The 20,047-nt window shown below is 38.4% G+C and overlaps 1 protein-coding gene across 1 annotated transcript in view; it reads right to left on the bottom strand.

Annotated features, from left to right (window-relative positions):
- DOCK2 (dedicator of cytokinesis 2) overlaps positions 1-20,047 on the bottom strand; it is a 162,611-nt gene that overhangs the window by 29,171 nt on the left and 113,393 nt on the right. The window contains exons 31-34 of the mRNA XM_034066740.1: positions 10,711-10,811; positions 10,562-10,620; positions 7,694-7,842; positions 2,515-2,600 (exon numbers count right to left, since the gene is read on the bottom strand). Of these exons, the coding sequence (XP_033922631.1) occupies positions 2,515-2,600; positions 7,694-7,842; positions 10,562-10,620; positions 10,711-10,811 (395 nt within the window). The remainder of the gene's footprint in view (positions 1-2,514; positions 2,601-7,693; positions 7,843-10,561; positions 10,621-10,710; positions 10,812-20,047) is intronic.

Raw genomic sequence — 20,047 nt, 5'->3', positions numbered from 1 at the left:
TACGTGTTGGCTGCTCAAGTAACAGCTCATAGGAGTCACTGACTGTGGCTACATTCTGCATTCAGGTGGGAACAGGAACTGTGCAGGAATGCAGAGAGTTACAGGATATGAGCTGGTGAAAATATGACCAAATGAATAAATATGGAGCCCAGTTTAACTGGGTCTCTATCAAGCTGGAACAGGGAGTTGGGGACACAGGTTTGAAATCCCTGCTGTGAAAGGTGAGGAGGTAGGAAGGTTTAAACCCAACCAACAGTACAACCAACAGAGAGGAGAGAACCAGGTCCTACCACAGACAGGTCACCAGCTCTGCTTCAGTTGTTCCTCTGCAGGCAACAGTAAGCAAGTTCAAGGGTGGAACAAAATAATATTATCTGATGATAATATGAAGTGACATCTTTAGAAGTGTGGAGACCTCGAACTTCAAGTCTTGTAGAATGTGGGACAGTATCAAGGGGAAAAAATAGGTATATTAAAGAAAGAAGAGTACTTTGGAAAGGCAGGAGATCAAATGCTATGAACTGTATTTGATGAGATGATTTAACTGCACTGCTCAAAGACAGGGTTTAACTGCACAGGTTACACCACCTCTCTAAAAAACACTTGCATGCAAGAGTAAACTGCAAACAAGACAAGCAAACAGTTACACAGCTCAGAAAGAGTGAACTGCAAAGAGCCTCCTGTGCAACACCTGAAGGAGGTGTTTCTCCCTGCATTGCTGTGCTCACGGTTTGAATACCTTCTCCAGCAATGAAATATTTTGAATTAGACATTGTATGAATGTTCAGAGAACATCCCATATGGTAAACTGAAATGCTGTGGCTGTTTACCATAAAGAGAAGGCTGAAGAAAACTGAACAGCAGCTTTCAAAGTTGTTAAAAGCTGCTACAAATTGAAAAAGAAATGATTCTTTGTGTCCCCTGTGGGTAAAACAAGAAATAAGTGGCTTAAACTGAGGCAAGGGAGATTTGGTATGGATCTTTGGAAAAAAGCTTACTAACAGCAAGGGAACTTTAGCAGTGCAGTCAATGTCCCTGTGTCAGCTGAATCTGCACATTCAGAGATGAGTAATTGTAGTGACAGCTCAGACAGGCGTCATGGTTTAAGCTTTGCAGTAGTGTAAGTAAGAACGTGACATACTCACAGACCTGGTTTTGGTCACACCACTAGCTGCTCTGAACACCTGCATCACCTCTTAGCTATCATAACGCTTGAAGCCAAACCACATTCAAAATGGAAACATTAGTTTATTGCTCCCAGTTCACATAGTCACTGAACGTCAGGAAGTGAAAGAAACATCTTTCAAACTTACTCCATCCTTGCCAGTGTTTCAGTTTCAAAGAACAATTTCATATTGCTTAAAAAGTGTCAGCACTTCTGCCTTTTTCAGATCTGCCTTGGTGTTTTATCTGCCTCCTCACAGGCCAGAAATGAAACTAAAATAGCAAACATTTAAATTACTTTTGATTTCAATGATGTGTCTTTTAAAAGTTACTATTTAATCAGAACATAATTACACGTTATTTGCAGAAGATAACGTTTACACATTATTCTTTGATCATAGAGTTCAGTAAGTTTTACAAGATTATATTTTCCCTGAAAGTAGTTTTTTTCCCCCACTGCTGTATACACACCTGGTGAAGAATCTGACTTTGCCAGGCTTGCTACCCCTTACACCAAAGTACAATACATACAAGGTAACAGACTTGGAGAAAGTAAACAATATACGTGCTACATGTCACAAGGCTTGTATTGATTTGTCAGGTAGATGTACTCAATAACTATTAGGTTATCAGCATTAGAGAAAGAACAGGGTGAATGATGTGCTTCCTCACTGTTACAGTCCAAGGCCCAGAGCTAGGGACACAGTCTCAGAGGCAGGCATGAGGATTCCTACACTGCCCAGTACATCCCACACACAGCCTGCCACAGGCACAGCAAGCACCTCTTAGAATAAAGCTGAATGTGGGCAGCCAAGAGGAGGAGATGTTCTATCAGGCTCTGGGATTGTTAGAAACAGAGAAATAGAAATGTTACGAGTAAACTGACACATTTTGCATTATTCTCATTCCAGTTGCCTTATATAAATTCATAGAATAACCCCTTGGAATCCAAGCCACACATTGAGAAAAGCAAGTAAGACATTCTAAAGTAACTTCTTACTGCTGTGAAATAAAACCATGAAAGGTTATAAAGAAAAATAAATGGGAAAGACTAAGAAAGTGAATATTTGATTATCTTTCTTTGAAAGTTGGATAGAGAAATGCAGATTAGATATAATTTCTTCATAATTTAACTGGAACATGGAATACTGAAAAGCTACTAGAAAAATAGCTCAAAAGAGAAAACCACAATCCAAACCAGGGGTACTCAAACAATATGTTATTTTCATCCCTTCATGAAAACAGCTGCTAAGATTCTATGTTATTTTTAAGTGAGGTTAACAGCTTGAGAAGTGGACACAATAAGACAAAACCACATCCCAAAGGCATTTGTTCTCATGCACTACTTACATGGACTCAAACAGCTGCATGTAGTGCTCATCTCCTCGTCCTCCTTCCACCTCATGGTCCAACTTCAGAATGATTTCATTTTCAAACTAAGCAAGAAAGAAACATAGAGCAGAAATCCAGAGGTCAAACACATTTCAAGATGGCATCAAAAGAATATCTGAGGATTGTTTGTTATATCACATACTCCCAAGGGTTAAATGCTTGAATGCATTCCAGTTGAATAATGCCCACCTGTCTCCAGATACCTGTTTCTTAGTGCAAACTGATAAAAGAACCTGAGAATATACATACATATGGTTTGTTTGGGGTCTTCCCCATTTTCTAAGCACCTAAAACGATTGATTTGTGTGTTTGAAAAATGTTCTCAAACAGTTGATATTTAGCATCAGACTTGTAACAGAAATACAAAATTTGGGGTTTTTTTTGAGAGGTTTTGTGTTGGGTTCCCCCCAAATATAAAATGATTTTATGATAGTATTTTCAAGAGGTGCAAAAGATCACAGACTGATAGAATGGTTTGTGTTGGAAGGGACCTTAAAGATCATCAGCACATCTGAAGATGACTGAGTAGGAAAGTAATGTTCATGAAAACATAAACAGCACTCGTTTAAAAGGACATAGTTAACAGTCTGCTGCCTGGATGAAGAACATACAGTGCTGTTAATTATCACTGAGATGCCTACATATAAAAAGTCACTACTGAATATGAATTTGCAAACCTCTATTAACAACAGAACTACAGAACTGAGCAGCATTAGTCCAATATTCCAACAGAAGCTTGCAGCACGTGTTTCATCTCTGAGCATACCAAACAGGCTCTATACTGCTCCTCGAAATACTTGATGACTTCAGATCTCAGAGTCTCCATTGCAAAATACTTCCCATAATGTTCTTAGAGAAAACTAGAACTTGTTGAGTAGAAACAGAAATCCCTTTTTCTGATTGAGTAGAAGGAAAGGACAACTACACTGGTGCTGTTTCTTTATTCTATTTTCTAGAAGAGTATCAAATAAGAGGGAACTTTATTTTTTCCTTAGAGGATGCAAAAATTTGGTTTGTTAGGAGCACCAGTACTCTGTGATCCAGAACAATTCTTTGTCCTGTTACTTGCAGGTTTTGCTGCTCTGATATTAGCTCTTACTCTGTAATTTGAATACAAATTAAAGCTCGCCAGTGGAACAGTACATACTATACCAATACCAGGGAATAAAGTGCTATAATTGACATACAGAGAAACAAGGGGGGAAATAAAATTACTCTGGCTGCTTCAGGGTGCAAAAGAAATTTAAAGGACTCAGAATTCATTTCTATGTGTAAATACTATGTGTATTAGTCTACAGATGTTAAATGGGTAATGTAGTCACATGGTAGTTTCAGGACAAGGCAATATTAAGCAAACCCACCTAATCTAGCAATTTTCTAGAGGTCTTTCTGCAGACTTACTCTGGTAAGACAGAAATCTGTGAATATAATACAAGTCAAGCACCGGTTAAAAACCATCCACCTCTTAAATCCTTCCTAGCACTTATTCAGCAGGTAGAGAATTGATTACTTCACTAAGAGGCAATCATTTCACAGATGCTGGATCAGGACAAAAAACCTCTTCCTAAGCATCTTTCCTGCAGTTTCTCAACAAGCTGCAGAAAAGCCAGTTGCTTGAATCAAACCAGATAAAATAGCTGGCAGAAATATAGAATAAAGTTGTGGTGGTTTAAGCCCAGCTGATAACTCAGCACCAGCAGCTGCTCACTCACCCCTGCGTGGGATGGGGAGGAGAACAAGAAGAATGTAAACCCCAAGAGCTGAGATAAGAACAGTTTAGTAACTAAAGTATAATACAAAACTACTACCACAAATAATATGTTAAGGGAAATAACAAGGAGAGAGAATATAAAGCTAAAAAGGAGAAAAAACCCAAAACAGCAACAAGCAGTGATGCACAATACAGTTGTTCACCACCCACTGACCGATGCCCAGCCAAGCAGCAATCTGGGCCTTCTGGGTAACTGCCCCCAGTTCTATACTGGCTATGACATGCTGTAGTATGGAATATCCCTTTGGCCAGTTTGGGTCAGGTGTCCTGTCACTGCTTCCTCGTGGTTCCTTGTGCCCCTCCTCACTGTCAGAGCATGAGAGACTGAAAAGTCCTTGATCAAGTGCTACTGAGCAACAACTAAAACATCAGTGTGCTATCAGCATTGTTCTCAGACTAAAGCCAAAACACAGCACTGCACCAGCTACTAAGAGAAAGAAAATAACAGAGCTGAAACCAGGGCAAAAGTTTTAACGTGTCTGTGCCAAAATTAAGCCCTGGAAAGGGTATTTATCCTCTCACTTAAACAGAGCATGCCTAATTGTTATTGGCAAAAATCTGACTTTAAAACACTTGCTTATCTATCTAATAGATCCCAGAAATCTCGGCATCTCTGAATACACTTCAATACCAAGCTACAAAACATATCAGCTTTTTCTACATGGATCTGTCCAAAGCACCAAGCCATACAAACCTGTGTCTGCTAATGGATTGATCTTACATCCTTCTGAAATCTTTATGCATAATAAAATTTCAAGTAAGAAATATAAGTGTTTACAGCAATTAAAGATCACATGCAGCAGAGGAGCTTGTTGAGAATATCTTTATTCACTCTTTTAGTAACCGTTGAAGCTGTTAGCTCAGAAAGATACAGCACTCCTGCAGGTTCACTGAGGATAAACATCTATCCTCCATCAGTGAGTCTGCAAGCCCAAGAACATACCATCAGGCAGTACTATTTTCTGGCACATTCCAATGACAGTGGAAAGCCAACAACCTCCCCAGATGGCTTCAGCAACTGGTGGAGCCAGTGAGGGAGGCTAAATTGAAAATACCAAGCACAAACAGAAAGACTTATTTGAACAAGAATATAAACACAGATGAATTATTCTTTCTTAAGCCAATTTAAATCCGTAACATAACTTGGATCAATGGTTTTTAAATTATATTTTCATTTGCATTGCAAAGAGCCAACAGTACGAGGCTGCTTCAGGATGTGTCTTGCATTAGGAAGTCTTACTAAAATGCACAAGCTGATCTTTCAAGGAAAGATGGGTTATCAACATTTCAGGATGGGATTTCTTCAACATGTGTCGAACACATGTTCCCTTTAAACACCTATGTGTACATCCCATTACACTAACTTTAAGAATAGTATGTCATTCTTGAGATAGGCAGAGGTGGAATTGTGTTGATTTCATAGAAAGAGCTACATAAAATAACATTCATGCTGGAAAAACTGAAATAACTTTACACCCTCAGTGCACATGTATTGTGTGCATAAAGCAGGACACAGATTCCTGAGCTAGCACTGACACATGTGTTCAGCAGAAGGGAGCCCTGCCACACATGTGTCCTGGCATAGGACTGTATCAGGGTATGGAAATCGGTCTTTTGGGGAAAGTTTATTAAATCACCTGGCAGGCACCAGTCAAGCTCTAGTTCAAGTGCTGGTACAGCCTCAGCTAGTAAAGATGGTTCCATTTGCGCTTGTTTCCCCTATCTCATTAAAGAAGATTAGATTAGAAATGAATTATTTATGTTTAAAGATCAGCAAAATGATGTCTTAATTGAATGTCAACCTGGGCTCTTGAATGCCTAAGGCAGTCTTGAAATAACATGCTCAAAATTTCATACTAAAGCTTTAAGGAAATATCCTTTATAATGCTCACTACCAATGTGTTAGTGAAAATTGGCCACTGGCAAAAGGTAAACTTCACACGTTTGTGCATCAAATAATTTCCCACTCATATTCATTCTTTGCCCTTTCTACTTAACATGGTAAGAATATTAAGTCATAAAACTTAATGTGCCTTTCCTTTAAAATACATATTCATAAATACTCACCAACACTGCCAAACTTACAAGATTAAGAAATGTATCTTAATTACCTGATCCATAGGAGAGGATAAAACCTGCAATTCTTAACAGTAAATGACTGCAATTCCTAAAGCAGATCATTAGGAACCAATGAGACTCAGCTGCTCAATTATGAACTAGCTTTACTACCACCTGATAAAAATTACCTCTTGTTTTTAAGCTGCAAAAGAAACAACCTCCATGTCCCACAGCACCTGAAACTTACCCATATTAGCCTAAGAAGTGGTTTAAGGGTGACACAAGTGCCTGGCATCTTCCAGGCTCCTAAGCTGCTGTTCCTGTTAATCAGTCACTATGATTGATGAGCGGTCAGGATTTCTGCTCTGTACAGATCTGTGCGTCTCTCCCAGGAGACAAAATATGAGCCAAGAGCAGGAAAACATTTTTAAGAAGCCAAATCCAGGACTACTAGGACACTGAGGGAACAGATGCACAGAAGCAAAGTGGCTTTTAAGCTTGGCCTTGAAGCAGAAGCTTTGCCCTGTGGAATACAGACCAAAATGGAAATACCATCTGCTTGCTTGTTTCACATGTTGTTGACACAGAAATGCCCCACATGATTTTAAGCATTAAACATAGCTGGACATGTAAGTGAAAGATCTATATTTACTTCCTTATGAATGTTTAAAATTATGACTTTTCATTTGCCACTTGCTGTTACACAGGTTGTTCTGAATTCATTATTTGTGTAACCACAAAGCCTGAATCTCCAATTTTAAATCCACAATGTGCCAACACAGAATAAAGTGAGGCCTTATTCTCATTGAAACACAAAAGTCAGATGGGAAAGAAACTGCCCAGGTAGACACAGCAAGCAATGGCAGGAGATTCAGATCACTTTCCCAAATGTCCTAGCCCAATATGCCACTATCAGCTAGAGTTTCCTGGGAATCTGGTAATACAGAATTAAGTATTCCTTCTGTCAGATAGTCTGCATAAAGAATTGGATGAAAATCCTCCAACCTCTCTGGGCCCCCATTCCAGCACCTCATTGCTGTCATTGTCATGGAAGTTTTATTTAAGTCATAGAATCATAGAATAGTTAGGATTGGAAAGGACCTCAAGATCATCTAGTTCCAACCCCCCTGCCATGGGCAATCACCCTGGAGAGCCTACAGTCACTTGCACAAGAGCTATTCCTTTGTTCTTAATAGTTTGGATTTTACTTTCTGGGAGCAGAAAAGCCCACCCAACACATTTCATAGACATAAACTGACCGGATAGCATTTGAATTCATTTCCTTTCTCATTGAATATTTTTAATTACCTTCTTGAATTCTCCTGTCCTTTGGTATTCACAGAGCATCATGTCAAAGAAAATTGGGATCGTGGCTTTTTGTAGTTCAACTTCTGGAATTAGAGTCATTTCCAAGATGGGGCCAACCATCCCCGGAATAAAGCAAATCTTATTGTGGCCTGAAACAGAAACACAACTTGGGTATTTGAGAGGAAAGACAAAAAACAAAACATCTCTTTTAAGAATACATTTAGAACATGCAATCATTTAAAGCAATGGTTTAAACCACCTGTGTTGGTAAAGTCTTACAACTTAGTGACTCATCTCTATTCCCTGTCAGAAGCTGAAAGCACGTTTAATGGCTACAGCCTCAGACTAAGACACTAGAACTGAGTGCAAAAGTGTATGCCACTCAGCTGGAATGTCCTGGGACTATGTCTGGTTTTCAGCCTTTTAAAAACACAGGGTAGAAAACAAAAAAAAACCCTAAGAATACCCCAAATTCCATCAGTAGGAGAGTGCCACAGGATAATGTCTCGTGGTGTAACATTTCTGGCTTATGAAGGGGAAAAAAATCACTCGTTTTCATTCCTGAATAGCATCAAACTTTGCAACCAATAACTCCAACCAACCAGAGCAACAAACATTGCAAGTGACAACAGAAACACTATCTCCTAAACCCACACCAAATCATGTAGCACAGCTGTTACATCAGCTGCCAAAAGACATCCAAACCTGCAAACAACTCAATCAGGTCCAAGATATTCTTCAAATGCTCCTTGTTTGCTGGGGAAGAAAAACATTTGCTATGTGGAGTAAACCAGCAGCAACATCCCCTGACCTGTGTAAGAGTGCCAATTGTGCCCACCACATGTAAGAAGATAAGATGCTGTTATAAACGTGTCTGGTCTTTTGCTCCATAACTGAAAAGTATTGTGATTTGCCTCTCACACACTCGTGTAATTCTAAGCACAACTGAACTATGATTTTAACAGTTTATGCAACATCAGTTTCAATTCCACTCATGTTGACTAAAATCATTGTTAATCCTTGTTAAATCAGTAACATTAATAAGGTTTAAAAGAATCTTACAGAGACTGGATAGCTTCCAATGCCTATATGTATTAGACCTTTCAGGTCTGCAATTTTTAACAGCTGCAGAAATTCATGTATTACATAGCTATCCATTCACCTCCAGAATCTTTACCAAACAATCTTCTGATATGAGTAGAAAAGACAAACTTTGAGCTAAGTAACAGCAGTGCTATTGCTTGGCCCAGAAACGAATCCTACATTTAAACCCACAAGGACTTAGCACACAAGCTCAAATAAACAAGCATATAAAAGCATATCCAGCCATCAGCAACTTTTGTTTCCACTGCAGGAATCAAGAGTAACGTCTCAAATCACACCATGACTGAAATGGGCAGACGAAGACAATCTGCCCCAGAAAACAAGGCACTTCCTAATCAGAAAGGCCCTCCTTGAAGGTCACAGTATGAGACTCTGACATGCATTTGCCTGTTTCAATCCTACTGTACATGTATCCCTCAACTGTGACTTATAAAGATGCTCCACTGCTTGTCAGAATGCAGATTCCTTTTGGCAAAGCTACAGAAGCCTGAAAATTATAGAAAATAAAGCATTTAGTGAGAATTTTTGCCTATTAGTTTGAAACATTTCTCAATCTGTATGTCTCATTTTTACCATTAGGAATGTAAGACGATATTATTCAAATAAATCAATAATGCATGTAGCTATTACAAAACAATTCTTGGTCTCCACCATTCTGCTCCGCAGAACTGTTAAAGGCCCTTAAATTTTCATAAAACCATTGTGTTTGCTGGTTTTCTTCTGGCCTCTCAAATCCAGCCTGAGGAGGATGGAAACATTAGGGTACTTTGCTGTAAAATGAAAACTTGAAAGTCTATGTTAAGAAAGAGATGTCAATGGTTCAGGATTCGTTTGAATGGTTCCACAATTCATTTGAAAACAATTCATTTGAAATTCACACCTACCAGTAGTGAAGAGGACAGTGGTGTTAAAATAGGAAATGAATGACTATGCTGAAAACAGGTTGGAGAGTTCACCAATTAATCACCAGGAGTATCACAGCCTTTAAAATCTTGACTACATCTTTTTGATGCCTCGCAGCACAGCAATGCATTAAAAGTTACTTTCTAATAAGAAATACTAAAAGAATAAAGTCAGAAAGGAAAGACTGGAAGGGTGATCTATCACCAGAAGCAACATGTGCAAGGTGATGAAAGGATTTCAAATCCCCAGGCAAGCACTGGTACACCTGGGAAACCAGAATGTTTACAGAGGTCATATAGAATTTTCACATGTCCTAATACAAGAAGTTTGCAAAAAATTACACATTTGGCTTACATTTTAAAGTATCAACATAACTGTCTCCATTGTATGTTTCAAAGCACCTCTATCTTACATATATTCATATAACAACATGTTGCTGTTCCCTTCACCATCAACTGTCAAAGGAGCAATAGCAGAACAAGGCTGTACAGCACATGTAAAAACATGTTGGTATTTTAATGCAGCAGATTGCAAATCTGAGCCAAGTAATTCCTGGAACTGTAGATTCAGAATGAGCCTTCTTGGGGAAAATTTATTTGGTCTCTATTTCAGCCAAATAATGTTTCTGAAATCTTCTGATTCCAGCCATGTCAGAAATCAGGTTGTGAGTTCTCTTAGGAATAAGCAATGGGCAGTGGTCAGACAGTATCTCGTGTCAGTCCCAAGCTTAATCACAGGAATGAAAACATATGTAAGTTTAAATAGCAGAACTATTTTCAGAAGCCCTTCATGTCACATAGTTGTCAGTGAGAAAGGCAATATGCTGTGGATTCGGTTGAATTAAGCCCATTTGGTACTCACCAAGTTTGTACCACATGTCCCGGATAGCAAAGCCAATTAAACATCTCATATCTCCATATCTAGAGAAAAAAAAAGTAAAGGTCTTTTTATAATTATCCTAATTTTACTATAAGATTGAAGACATAAGCTAAAGTAGCAGTTTTGCTTACTTGTTCTGGATTTTGCTGTACTTTGCATGGGAAAAGTTTTCTAGCTGTAGTGAATCTTGAGTAATAAAAGCCACAGCCAAATGAAAGTAGTTGTTCCACAGCTGTAAATTGAATATAAGGAAATTATAATAGTTTTGAGAAAAGCAGGAATCATATTAAACTATGCATAACACTGAATAATTTATGGAACCAAATGATGCAAGCAATATGAGATTGTTATATTATGCAAAGATGTACATCATTGGTATTATGCAATTAGCTGGAAAGCAAGCAAGAAAGCAGGAAAGATGCATTTTAATGACCACTACTACAGATTTGCTCTTAATAACACAGCAGCTGAATAAATATTGCTAAAAAAAAGATTCACAGGAGATTCATTACCTAATGACATTAAGCCATGAACCATAGCAGGCCTAGTGAAACACATTACGTGCCAGTGAATCTTAACAACATGGAGCGAAAGGCATCCAATATAATTACACTGTATTCCAGAACTACTTCAAAGGGCTTCTCTTTGGAATCTAATTCAACAACCATTTCTGTGCAGCTCCAATACATTTTGCTAAGAGCTCTCTACATGAAACAAGGAAAAACCACATCCCTAAATAACTACTAATAGCAGTAATAGTGAGGCATGTACTTGAAATAAAAGGCAAACCCTTGTATTTCCAGTGCACAACCCTGTGTTTCTGAAGCAAATCACTTGTACTCCAGACAAATAAAATGAGGTACTTCTCTTATATGCTAGAGATGGAGAGGGGAAAAAACACACTTCACTAGGAAACACAAATTTAAGGAAGTAAAGGCTATTTTCAGAATCTTCTAAGCAGTCAGCAGTGATGTTAGACACTTAAAAACATAGCAGCACTTAAAAATATGCATGGAAGGTATCAGGGAGATGGTAGGAAGGCAATGGAAAATGCATTCAGTGGTAATTGAAAGGATGGTAACAAAACATAACATTATAATCCCAGTTTGGGAGTCCTAGCATAGCCTAGAAATGTTTCGTCTAAACCATAAGTGACCTCTGTCCTTTATAACCTGGGAAACTTGGGCACAAATAACCAGGAGAAATAGATACCAACACACACACACACACGCACAGAGACGTTTCCTATGTCAGGTAAGATTCTCAAACATGCTCTACAATGTGAAGATCCTGCATATAATTCATTTTTCCCTTTGAGGCCCAGCTAAAGCTCTCCCAATCAGACTTGCTTATGTACAAGCCCTGAGAAGGGGTTGTGCCCTATCCATAAGTGGTTTGAGTCCAGAGAGCAGTCACCTCAGTGCTGCCAGCCAGCTGCTAGTGGCATGGCACTGGAGACCGCAGTGACTGGTGTATATTGCACCATCCAAAGATGCTCTGAATGCACCCAAGCCAGCCACAGCCTTATTAAAAACTACATTTCAGTATGAGCAGCTATTTCCCCCCCTCAATTCAAACATTTAATTTATGTTCATATCTAGTTTTCAACAGTAAACTAATAGTACATTCTAATTCAGAGCCTTTTTCCCCCAGGAAAAGAGTTATTTATGCCCTTGAAGGACTGTTTTCCCCCCTTATCAAACATTTTAAAAGATGAATTTGATCAGTTTAGAGTTTTCAGTCCCTTGAGAAGCCTCATTTATTGACATGTAGGGAATGTTCTTTGCATATGTCAATTATAGCAGGAAAATGGAAGATTTCTCAAATCATTCTAGACTATGGGGAGATGAATGAAACCTATTGCTACAGCTGTTTAGTCACCTAAGAGCTCCAAGTTTAATGACACTTTTGCCAGAGACACATCCTAAAGACTCAATATCTGTATATAGAAAATATGTCTTCTTTTGTCCTCATAGTACCCTGTGATGGCTGAAAAGAAGATGATCCTTTACATGTTGATAGCATATTCAAATTATGGACTTGCAAGCTTTTAAGCACCAAAACTAACTTTAAATCCTGGGAGGCAAAACAGTCTCTCAATAGTAGAAATTGGCCAAAGCTGAAATAAGCAGGTATTTTTAAATGCAAAAAATATGCATATGATACCTGTTCTGTTTTCTCAGGCCTGCAATAACATTCCAAGCTGGTCTGCATGTAGTTACCTAGCATGCAGCAGGGCTGAAGTGATATAGCACAGTGACACCTGCACTTTGCTTGCTTCTTGAACATGAACCCCAGTGCTGAGCTGTCAGCTAGGGACAGAGTGCTGGAGTCAGAGTGAGAGCTGAGAAGTGACCTGTCTCTGCCATTAGGTATCTGAGATGCAGCAGGCGACAGCAGCAGCACAGGCTGCCCTAGTGTGTTATAACACAGCGGAACATAGCGACTACATTGCCTGAGCATGGTGTAACCACTTGTGCTGAAGGCCTCAGATCCATTCCCCTCTATCCAGGTCTAAGGGAACTTAGAAGAAAAGGATATTTCAATCCTGGGTTTTTTTTCCCCCAGAAAGCAAAAGGTGAAAATGTGACACCTGCTCCATTGGGAAACACAGAGTTAATTTAGTGAGAAATTCCTACCCACTGTGCAATGAGGAGATATGGTTGATTATCAGGATAACTACCACAGGTTAGTCCTGCTGCCTCCTCTTCAGACACCCCTCTGGAAGGAAGCCTTTATGGCATGACTGCCTATCCTTTAGCCCCTGCTTTCTATACATACTTCTATGCTCAATTCTGTTTGATAATGTAGGAGAAACTTGAAGTCCTTGGAGGCTGTTGAATTGCTGACAAATTACTGCAGATCTTAAATGTACTCTGGTATTTCATAAAACAGACTAGATGACAGTTTCAGTTTGGGGTTGGGGTTTTTTTTCTCTTTAAATATTATGGTAAAATCAAGTTCAGCCCCTTGAGAGCAGCAGACAAAACATTTCAAATAGATACTGGGTTCTTTACTTGGGTTTTGTAGATAAATGACACTTAAATGTTTGTCCTGTATGCAGAATTGCAGGTAGTTAGGAAGCTATTTGAGGTAGATTAGCTAGAAATAACGTTTTGAATCTTTGAACAGCATTTATAAGAAATGATGTATTGATTTCTAGGATATATGACATTCTCAATATGTGATGATTTCACGTCAGTAACATTCTCTTTCCCACGCTGTGATACATCTCTTCATCCCTTAAAACTAAAGAATTTAAAGGAAGCATCTATTTTTTATTATTTTTGTGAGTCTTTGAATGCAAACAATTTAAAACAAATGAATAGTAACTGGTTTTAAAGGAATTGATTCATTGAATCAACCTCAGAGCCTGAACTTCAGTCACACAGACAGCACACAGGCTGCATCACACAGTCCTAACAGTGCACTTCAACACTCAGGAAAGTTATTCTGCATTGTCTTTTATGCATCACAGTAAAAAAGCAGACACTGGTAAACAGAGGCATAAACACAACGTGAAGACCAGCATTCAGAATACTTCACCAACCAATAGCCATTGTAACTTCAGCAAAGCAAGCTCTGCTTTCTGTTTGAGTCTTAACAATGATAATTTTCAGAGTTACAACTCATTCCTAAACTCTGTAAGTTACAAGCACAATATTTAGTGTTTATTCCCATGTCCTGCAGCTTGGTTCATGACAAGTTCAGTGTTTGCTGTGAGGTGGAAGAGAGCATTAAGCATCCTGGAGTAAAGAATGAGAATCCTGTGGGACCTCTGCCAAAATTCCTTTGCATTGGTTATGTACTTCCAAAGGGATGAACAAAGGTAGAAAATATTCAGGTTAATGAACATAAGTTTACAGAAGCTCTGAAGAAACACAGTGCATTATATAAACCAACAAAAGTTCATTTTGGTTTTAATCTTTAAAGATTTCTGTGTCATAATCTCATTCTCTATTTGATTTTGTCATATGCTTCTTACTTAATGATACAACTTCAGAAAAATACTTGCAAATAGTTTCTACTCCAGGCGTCTACCATTTCTAAGCCTGAAAAAGAAACATTTTCTTCCAAGTCAGAATGATGTTATAATGGAATGGGGTCTATGCGTTTTATAATGAAATTCTGTGGTGGGAATATAGGTTATTAGTATCAAATTATAATTGCTGTAACATTACAGACTTAAAAATGTAATTCTTTCTAATGCCCTGTAGAAACAGCAGTAGCAGAAGAGAAGGGTAGGAACAGGAATCAAGAGCACTGTATCTTCCACAGTAGAAGCCCTACGATAGCTGTGCCTGACCACAACAAACAGTTTCTGTTCGTTCACTCTTCCTTGTCTCTAATATGTCAGAAGCTGCCACCTCCAGTCAGAAACATAAAGAGAACATTGCACAAAAACCTCATTTCAATGAGTGCAGTGGCTTTAAGTGCAGCAACAGTCACTGACTACATGAGAGTGCTGCAATATGTAATCACTGCATGCAAATGTTTCCTACTCAGAACAGGTGTTTGAACCCCAACACCGATGGGGCCAGGAGCTGACAGTAACAACAGAGTGAAAATACCCTGCTCCCCATGACAAAGACAACAGCTTGCTAAGGACACAGATACCAGCAAAAAACAAAGCAATGTCATCCAAGGTCGCTGTAGGTTCTACAAAGGTAAATATGCACACTGGAAAATGCAATTGAAACTTTGAAGTGAACCATTAAACACTGTTATCTTCGTTATTCTGTTGCTGGAAGACTGGCTTACAGTTCATTCAAACTAAATAAAATTAAGATAAAAAACCCACAGCTTTCAAGTTGAAAAACTGATTTCTGCCTACACAAAAAAGAAGTAAAACCTTCTTGTTCTGCATTCATAAAAATAGGGAAACTGTTGACAGTTAAGATACCTCGAAAATAGAAAGGTCATTTAATTATTCTTTCTATATAACAAAGAAAAAGTTAATTCACCTTAGAACTTACTTTTTTATTTCATACCTACAATTCTATATCCAGATGGAGAGATAGTATTTGTCTTCAAAATTGAACTAGCCTCCAGTATTTGCTTCCTTTAAAATCCTTGTGAATCGAATACATGGCAAATCAACTAGCTGGATGGTCCTCGGTATAACATAGAAACGGGTGTACAAAGGAAGCTACATTACACCCTGCTTATTGTCGCTTATGTAACACCTGGGGGGCTTGAAATGCAGAAGCTTTCAGTCAAACAACATTAGCATTTTTGATTTAACAAGACGGGACAATTCCCACAAAAGGTAAAAGAGAATTATATTGTAAAGTCCTGGGATTGTCCTACCAATCACATATGAAATATACTTCTCTGACACTCATAGAAAATACTATGAATGCATATATTGCCTAAGTACAGAACTACACAAAGATTTGGTTACAATTCAACTCAAGAAACCAAGAAATGCTCACTTTCAGGGAGCATTTTTTCCAAAATACATTCTACAATTCATATTTTTGTTTAAGTCTCTTCTGAAGAATCCATCTCAACTCATCCTGAATCATGAATTTGCACATTATTCTGGTGTGTCTGTTCTGCTGCCCTGTAAAAGCCCAGCAGCAAGGCAAGGATCTGTACAAGTATCTGACCTCTGCATCTGAAACTGGCAAGTCCTTACAAAACTGGTACCTCATACAGAACAGCAGAAAAGCAAAACCACAAACCAGCAAAAAAACACAAAGATTGCATCTCATTCAAACCCATGTGTTGAACACAGCTGAAATACCTGCAATGGCTTTACTTCCCAAAATTGTCTTTACTAATAGAATCTGGTAACCAAAAGCCAGTTCTACCCTTCAGCATCCTACCACAGCTCCTGCAGAAACCCCCAAACACCAAAGCCAACCCACAACACAGATCCTCTACAACTACCTAATGCGATCCTGGCTCATGAGCACCAATATGTGGCAAGCAGTGGGGATCCTGCCTGGCTGAGAAGACAAGCTGCAATTAGTCAAGAGAATCCTTATAAGTATTATTATAAATGTTATATAAATATCTATAGTATTTAAATCTAGTGTAACAGTATACTGTAGTATATTACTGAGAGCAAATGGAAAAAAAGGGGAAAGAGAAAATATAAGCAATTTACAATCACACAGGTAAAATATTTTATTGAGACAAAATGCATGAAGAAGTCAAAGACAAAACTCAACACCATTAAGGCACATATTTGTTCTTGGTCTTCAGAGAGAAGACTAACTTCAGACCTGCTTCCCTAACTTACATTTTACATTTTCCTTGTACCATCAATATATATCCTTCCACTATCTCAATATGCTCATTCTGAATAAAGATTCTTTAACTATTAAGCTTTCCATAGCTGCAAACTTTCACTGACACAATTCACATTTGAGTGAAGGTATATGTGGAAGGAAGCCTGGGAGGTCAGCTATTCCAGCTCCACAGCCCAAGGCAAGGTCTGCTCACCTTCCTCAGAGAGGTCTCTGTTGCATTCATTCTTTAGAATCTTTCAAGTGAGAAGTATCTCCAAGCCTCTCTAGATAATCTGCTTCAATACATATTTCAATACACCTGTTCTTATGTCTAACACACATGCAAGTCAATAACCTATTTCAAATACAGAGACATGAATAGAATATAAACTGCTAAATGTTGACGTTTTTTACTTATTCCAATAATTTCTACTGAAAGTTCAGATTTCTGTGAACTAAATCTTCCTACTGCAGTTTGCTTCCAGTACCACAGTGATGAGCTCATGGGTGTTCTCTGGGCACAGTTTTGGCCAGGAACCTTTTTTACCTCCATTTAACAAGCTTCTAAAGAGTAGCAAAAATTTCTTCATTGATTTAGTCTAGATTTAAAACATTTTTTAGTTGCTTGGTTACTTCACAGTCTACTTGTTTAGTTTGTCTGCTGTACACTGTCATGTAATCATTCAGCCAAGTGACAAATCCTCAGATCTACTTGACTGTGCTTTAAATCCCTTTCTGAAAACATTTCACTTTAGACTTTTCTTCAACTATTTCTTAATAATCAGATTTGAAAACACCATCCTATAAACAGCATAAGTGAGTCATTCATTCATTCATTTACAAAGAACATAGAGGTGCAACTTACTCAGAGATACACATCTCTGTTTTCCCTATCCTAATATATTCCATTTCTGTACTTAAATTACCCTTAATCAGGAATATTACAATAGTTGTCCCTGGTTTAGCTTCCAGATTCTTGAGACCTTATTCTTGCTGCATATGCTCAGGAGAGATGGGAACTTCACTCATCCCTTTGTCTTTGAAACCAGAAATCAACAGGAGACGAGGCTGCATGAAGGCTGCTGCATGTTGCATCACTGACCCTCAAAGACACTTCTTGTTTTATGCTTTTGCTTTGTTTTGGTTTATAAATGAAATTCATTTGTTTCATAGGAACTCCATATACAATTACTTATTAGTTCTACTGTAGTCACTTTCCACACTTTGTTGTGTACATTGTGCCTCAGTACTCCCAAGCATTTACAGACATTTTTAAGGATAATGAAGTGTTTAGGGATGACACAAGAGTACTCCTACCATAAAAGGCATGTCTAGCATAGTTATGCAAAATTACTGTTAGAAATGAAGTTGATCCTCAGAAAAGGAAGAGGGTGCAGTAAGGGGCCTCTCAAGTTTCTCATGTTGATTAATAACATGTTTAGGCTTTAGTGCTTCTCTATAGTCAAGTTTTCATCGCTCGAGTAGTTGCAAGACACTGATTTATACATTGTTTTCAAAAAGTTAAATTATAAAAAACAATAGAAAAACCTTTAAAACATTAAAAGCTCTCGCTATCATTGATCTGAACACATACATATGAGTGGGAAATCAAATGTTCATTTTTAATTAAGGAAATTAGACAAGATGCTCTCCATTATTCAGACCTTTAGTCTAGTATCAGCTTTCTTAATGGGTATATTTAGGGTACTGTGAGAAGGGTTTCATTGCTTTTATTCATGGAAGGAAATTAATCTATCTCCCTGACTTGTACTATAAGTCTCTTGTGAAAACTGTAATGGTCCAACAATTCTTTTGATGGCACTACTTATTTCCTATACTGTTGTTTAGCTTACTCAAAGCCTCCAGGTATTTGACAAGTCATGAATAAAAGAGCAAGCATTAATACATTCCCCTGAACTACAAGGTTCAGTGTTGAACTACAACGTCCCAGGTTGCTTGATAACATTTGGGAATGCACAGATCTCTCACAGGAAACATCTGAAACAACAGTGACAGGTTTAGGCTGCTGCTGTAACATTTAGAAGAGGTGGTGTACGCCTTCAGATGTTGACAGATACACAGTGTTTATAGCAGTCTGTGGTACTGGTAGCCTACACATACTGATGTCCACCAGACCTATTTTATTTACTTTTAAAAGGTACTGACACATTGGGCAGTAAAAATGATCGTTACAGAAATTACAGGTTACAAAGTGGGTGTTAATAAATTCATACAGCCTAAGAGAGATTCTATCATAAGTGTACCAAGGATATGAGGGTTTCCAGCAGGGATACTGAGTAAACGGAAATTTCAAGTTTGTCAGAATCTTTTCCTATGATTCAAAAACCTTAATAACATTCTACATATACATTTGTAAAGTCACACAAAACTTTTAATGATTATTTATTGATTTATTCCGTCAATGTATTGACTTTTATTGCATGAAAAGGAGCGTGACCAGCAGGTCAAAGGAGGTGATCCTGCCCCTCTACTCTGCCCTCGTGAGACCTCACTTGGAGCAGTGTGTGCAGTTCTGGTGTCCTCAACATAAAAAGGACATGGAACTGTTGGAACAAGTCCAGAGGAGGCCACGAGGATGATCAGGGACTGGAGCACCTCCCATATGAAGACAGGCTGAGAAAGTTGGGGCTGTTCAGTCTGGAGAATAGAAGGCTGCGTGGAGACCTCAGAGCAGCTTTCCAGTATCTGATGGGGGCCATAGGGCTGCTGGTGAGGGACTCTTCATTAGGGACTGTAGTGATAGGACAAGGGGTAATGGGTTAAAACTTAAACAGGGGAAGTTTAGATTGGATATAAGGAAGAAATTCTTTACTGTTAGGGTGGTGAGGCACTGGAATGTGTTGTCCAGGGAGGTTGTGAATGCTCCATCCCTGGCAGTGTTCAAGGCCAGGTTGGGCAGAGCCTTGGGTGACATGGTTTAGTGTGAGGTGTCCCTGCCCATGGAAGGGGGGTTGGAACTGGATGATCTTAAGATTGTTTCCAACCCTAACTATTCAATGATTCTATGATATTTTTTTATCATATATGATTTATAGATCAATAATTATATTTATTGATTTTAATGGTTATTTAATGAAGCAGCTCTACATTTCATACTTGGAGGCCACTGTAGCTGAATATGAACTGAATGGTTTTGCCTTTCCTTTTACTGTTGTCTTTTCAACTTTTGCTATGTAACACCTGACATGGCTGCTCCAGCTATTCGTGA

Source organism: Melopsittacus undulatus, chromosome 10 (genome assembly GCF_012275295.1).
Source record: "Melopsittacus undulatus isolate bMelUnd1 chromosome 10, bMelUnd1.mat.Z, whole genome shotgun sequence".
NCBI classification, from domain to species: domain Eukaryota; kingdom Metazoa; phylum Chordata; class Aves; order Psittaciformes; family Psittaculidae; genus Melopsittacus; species Melopsittacus undulatus.
Note: the sequence above shows the minus strand (reverse complement) of the source record. Positions and strands in the feature narration are given on the sequence as shown.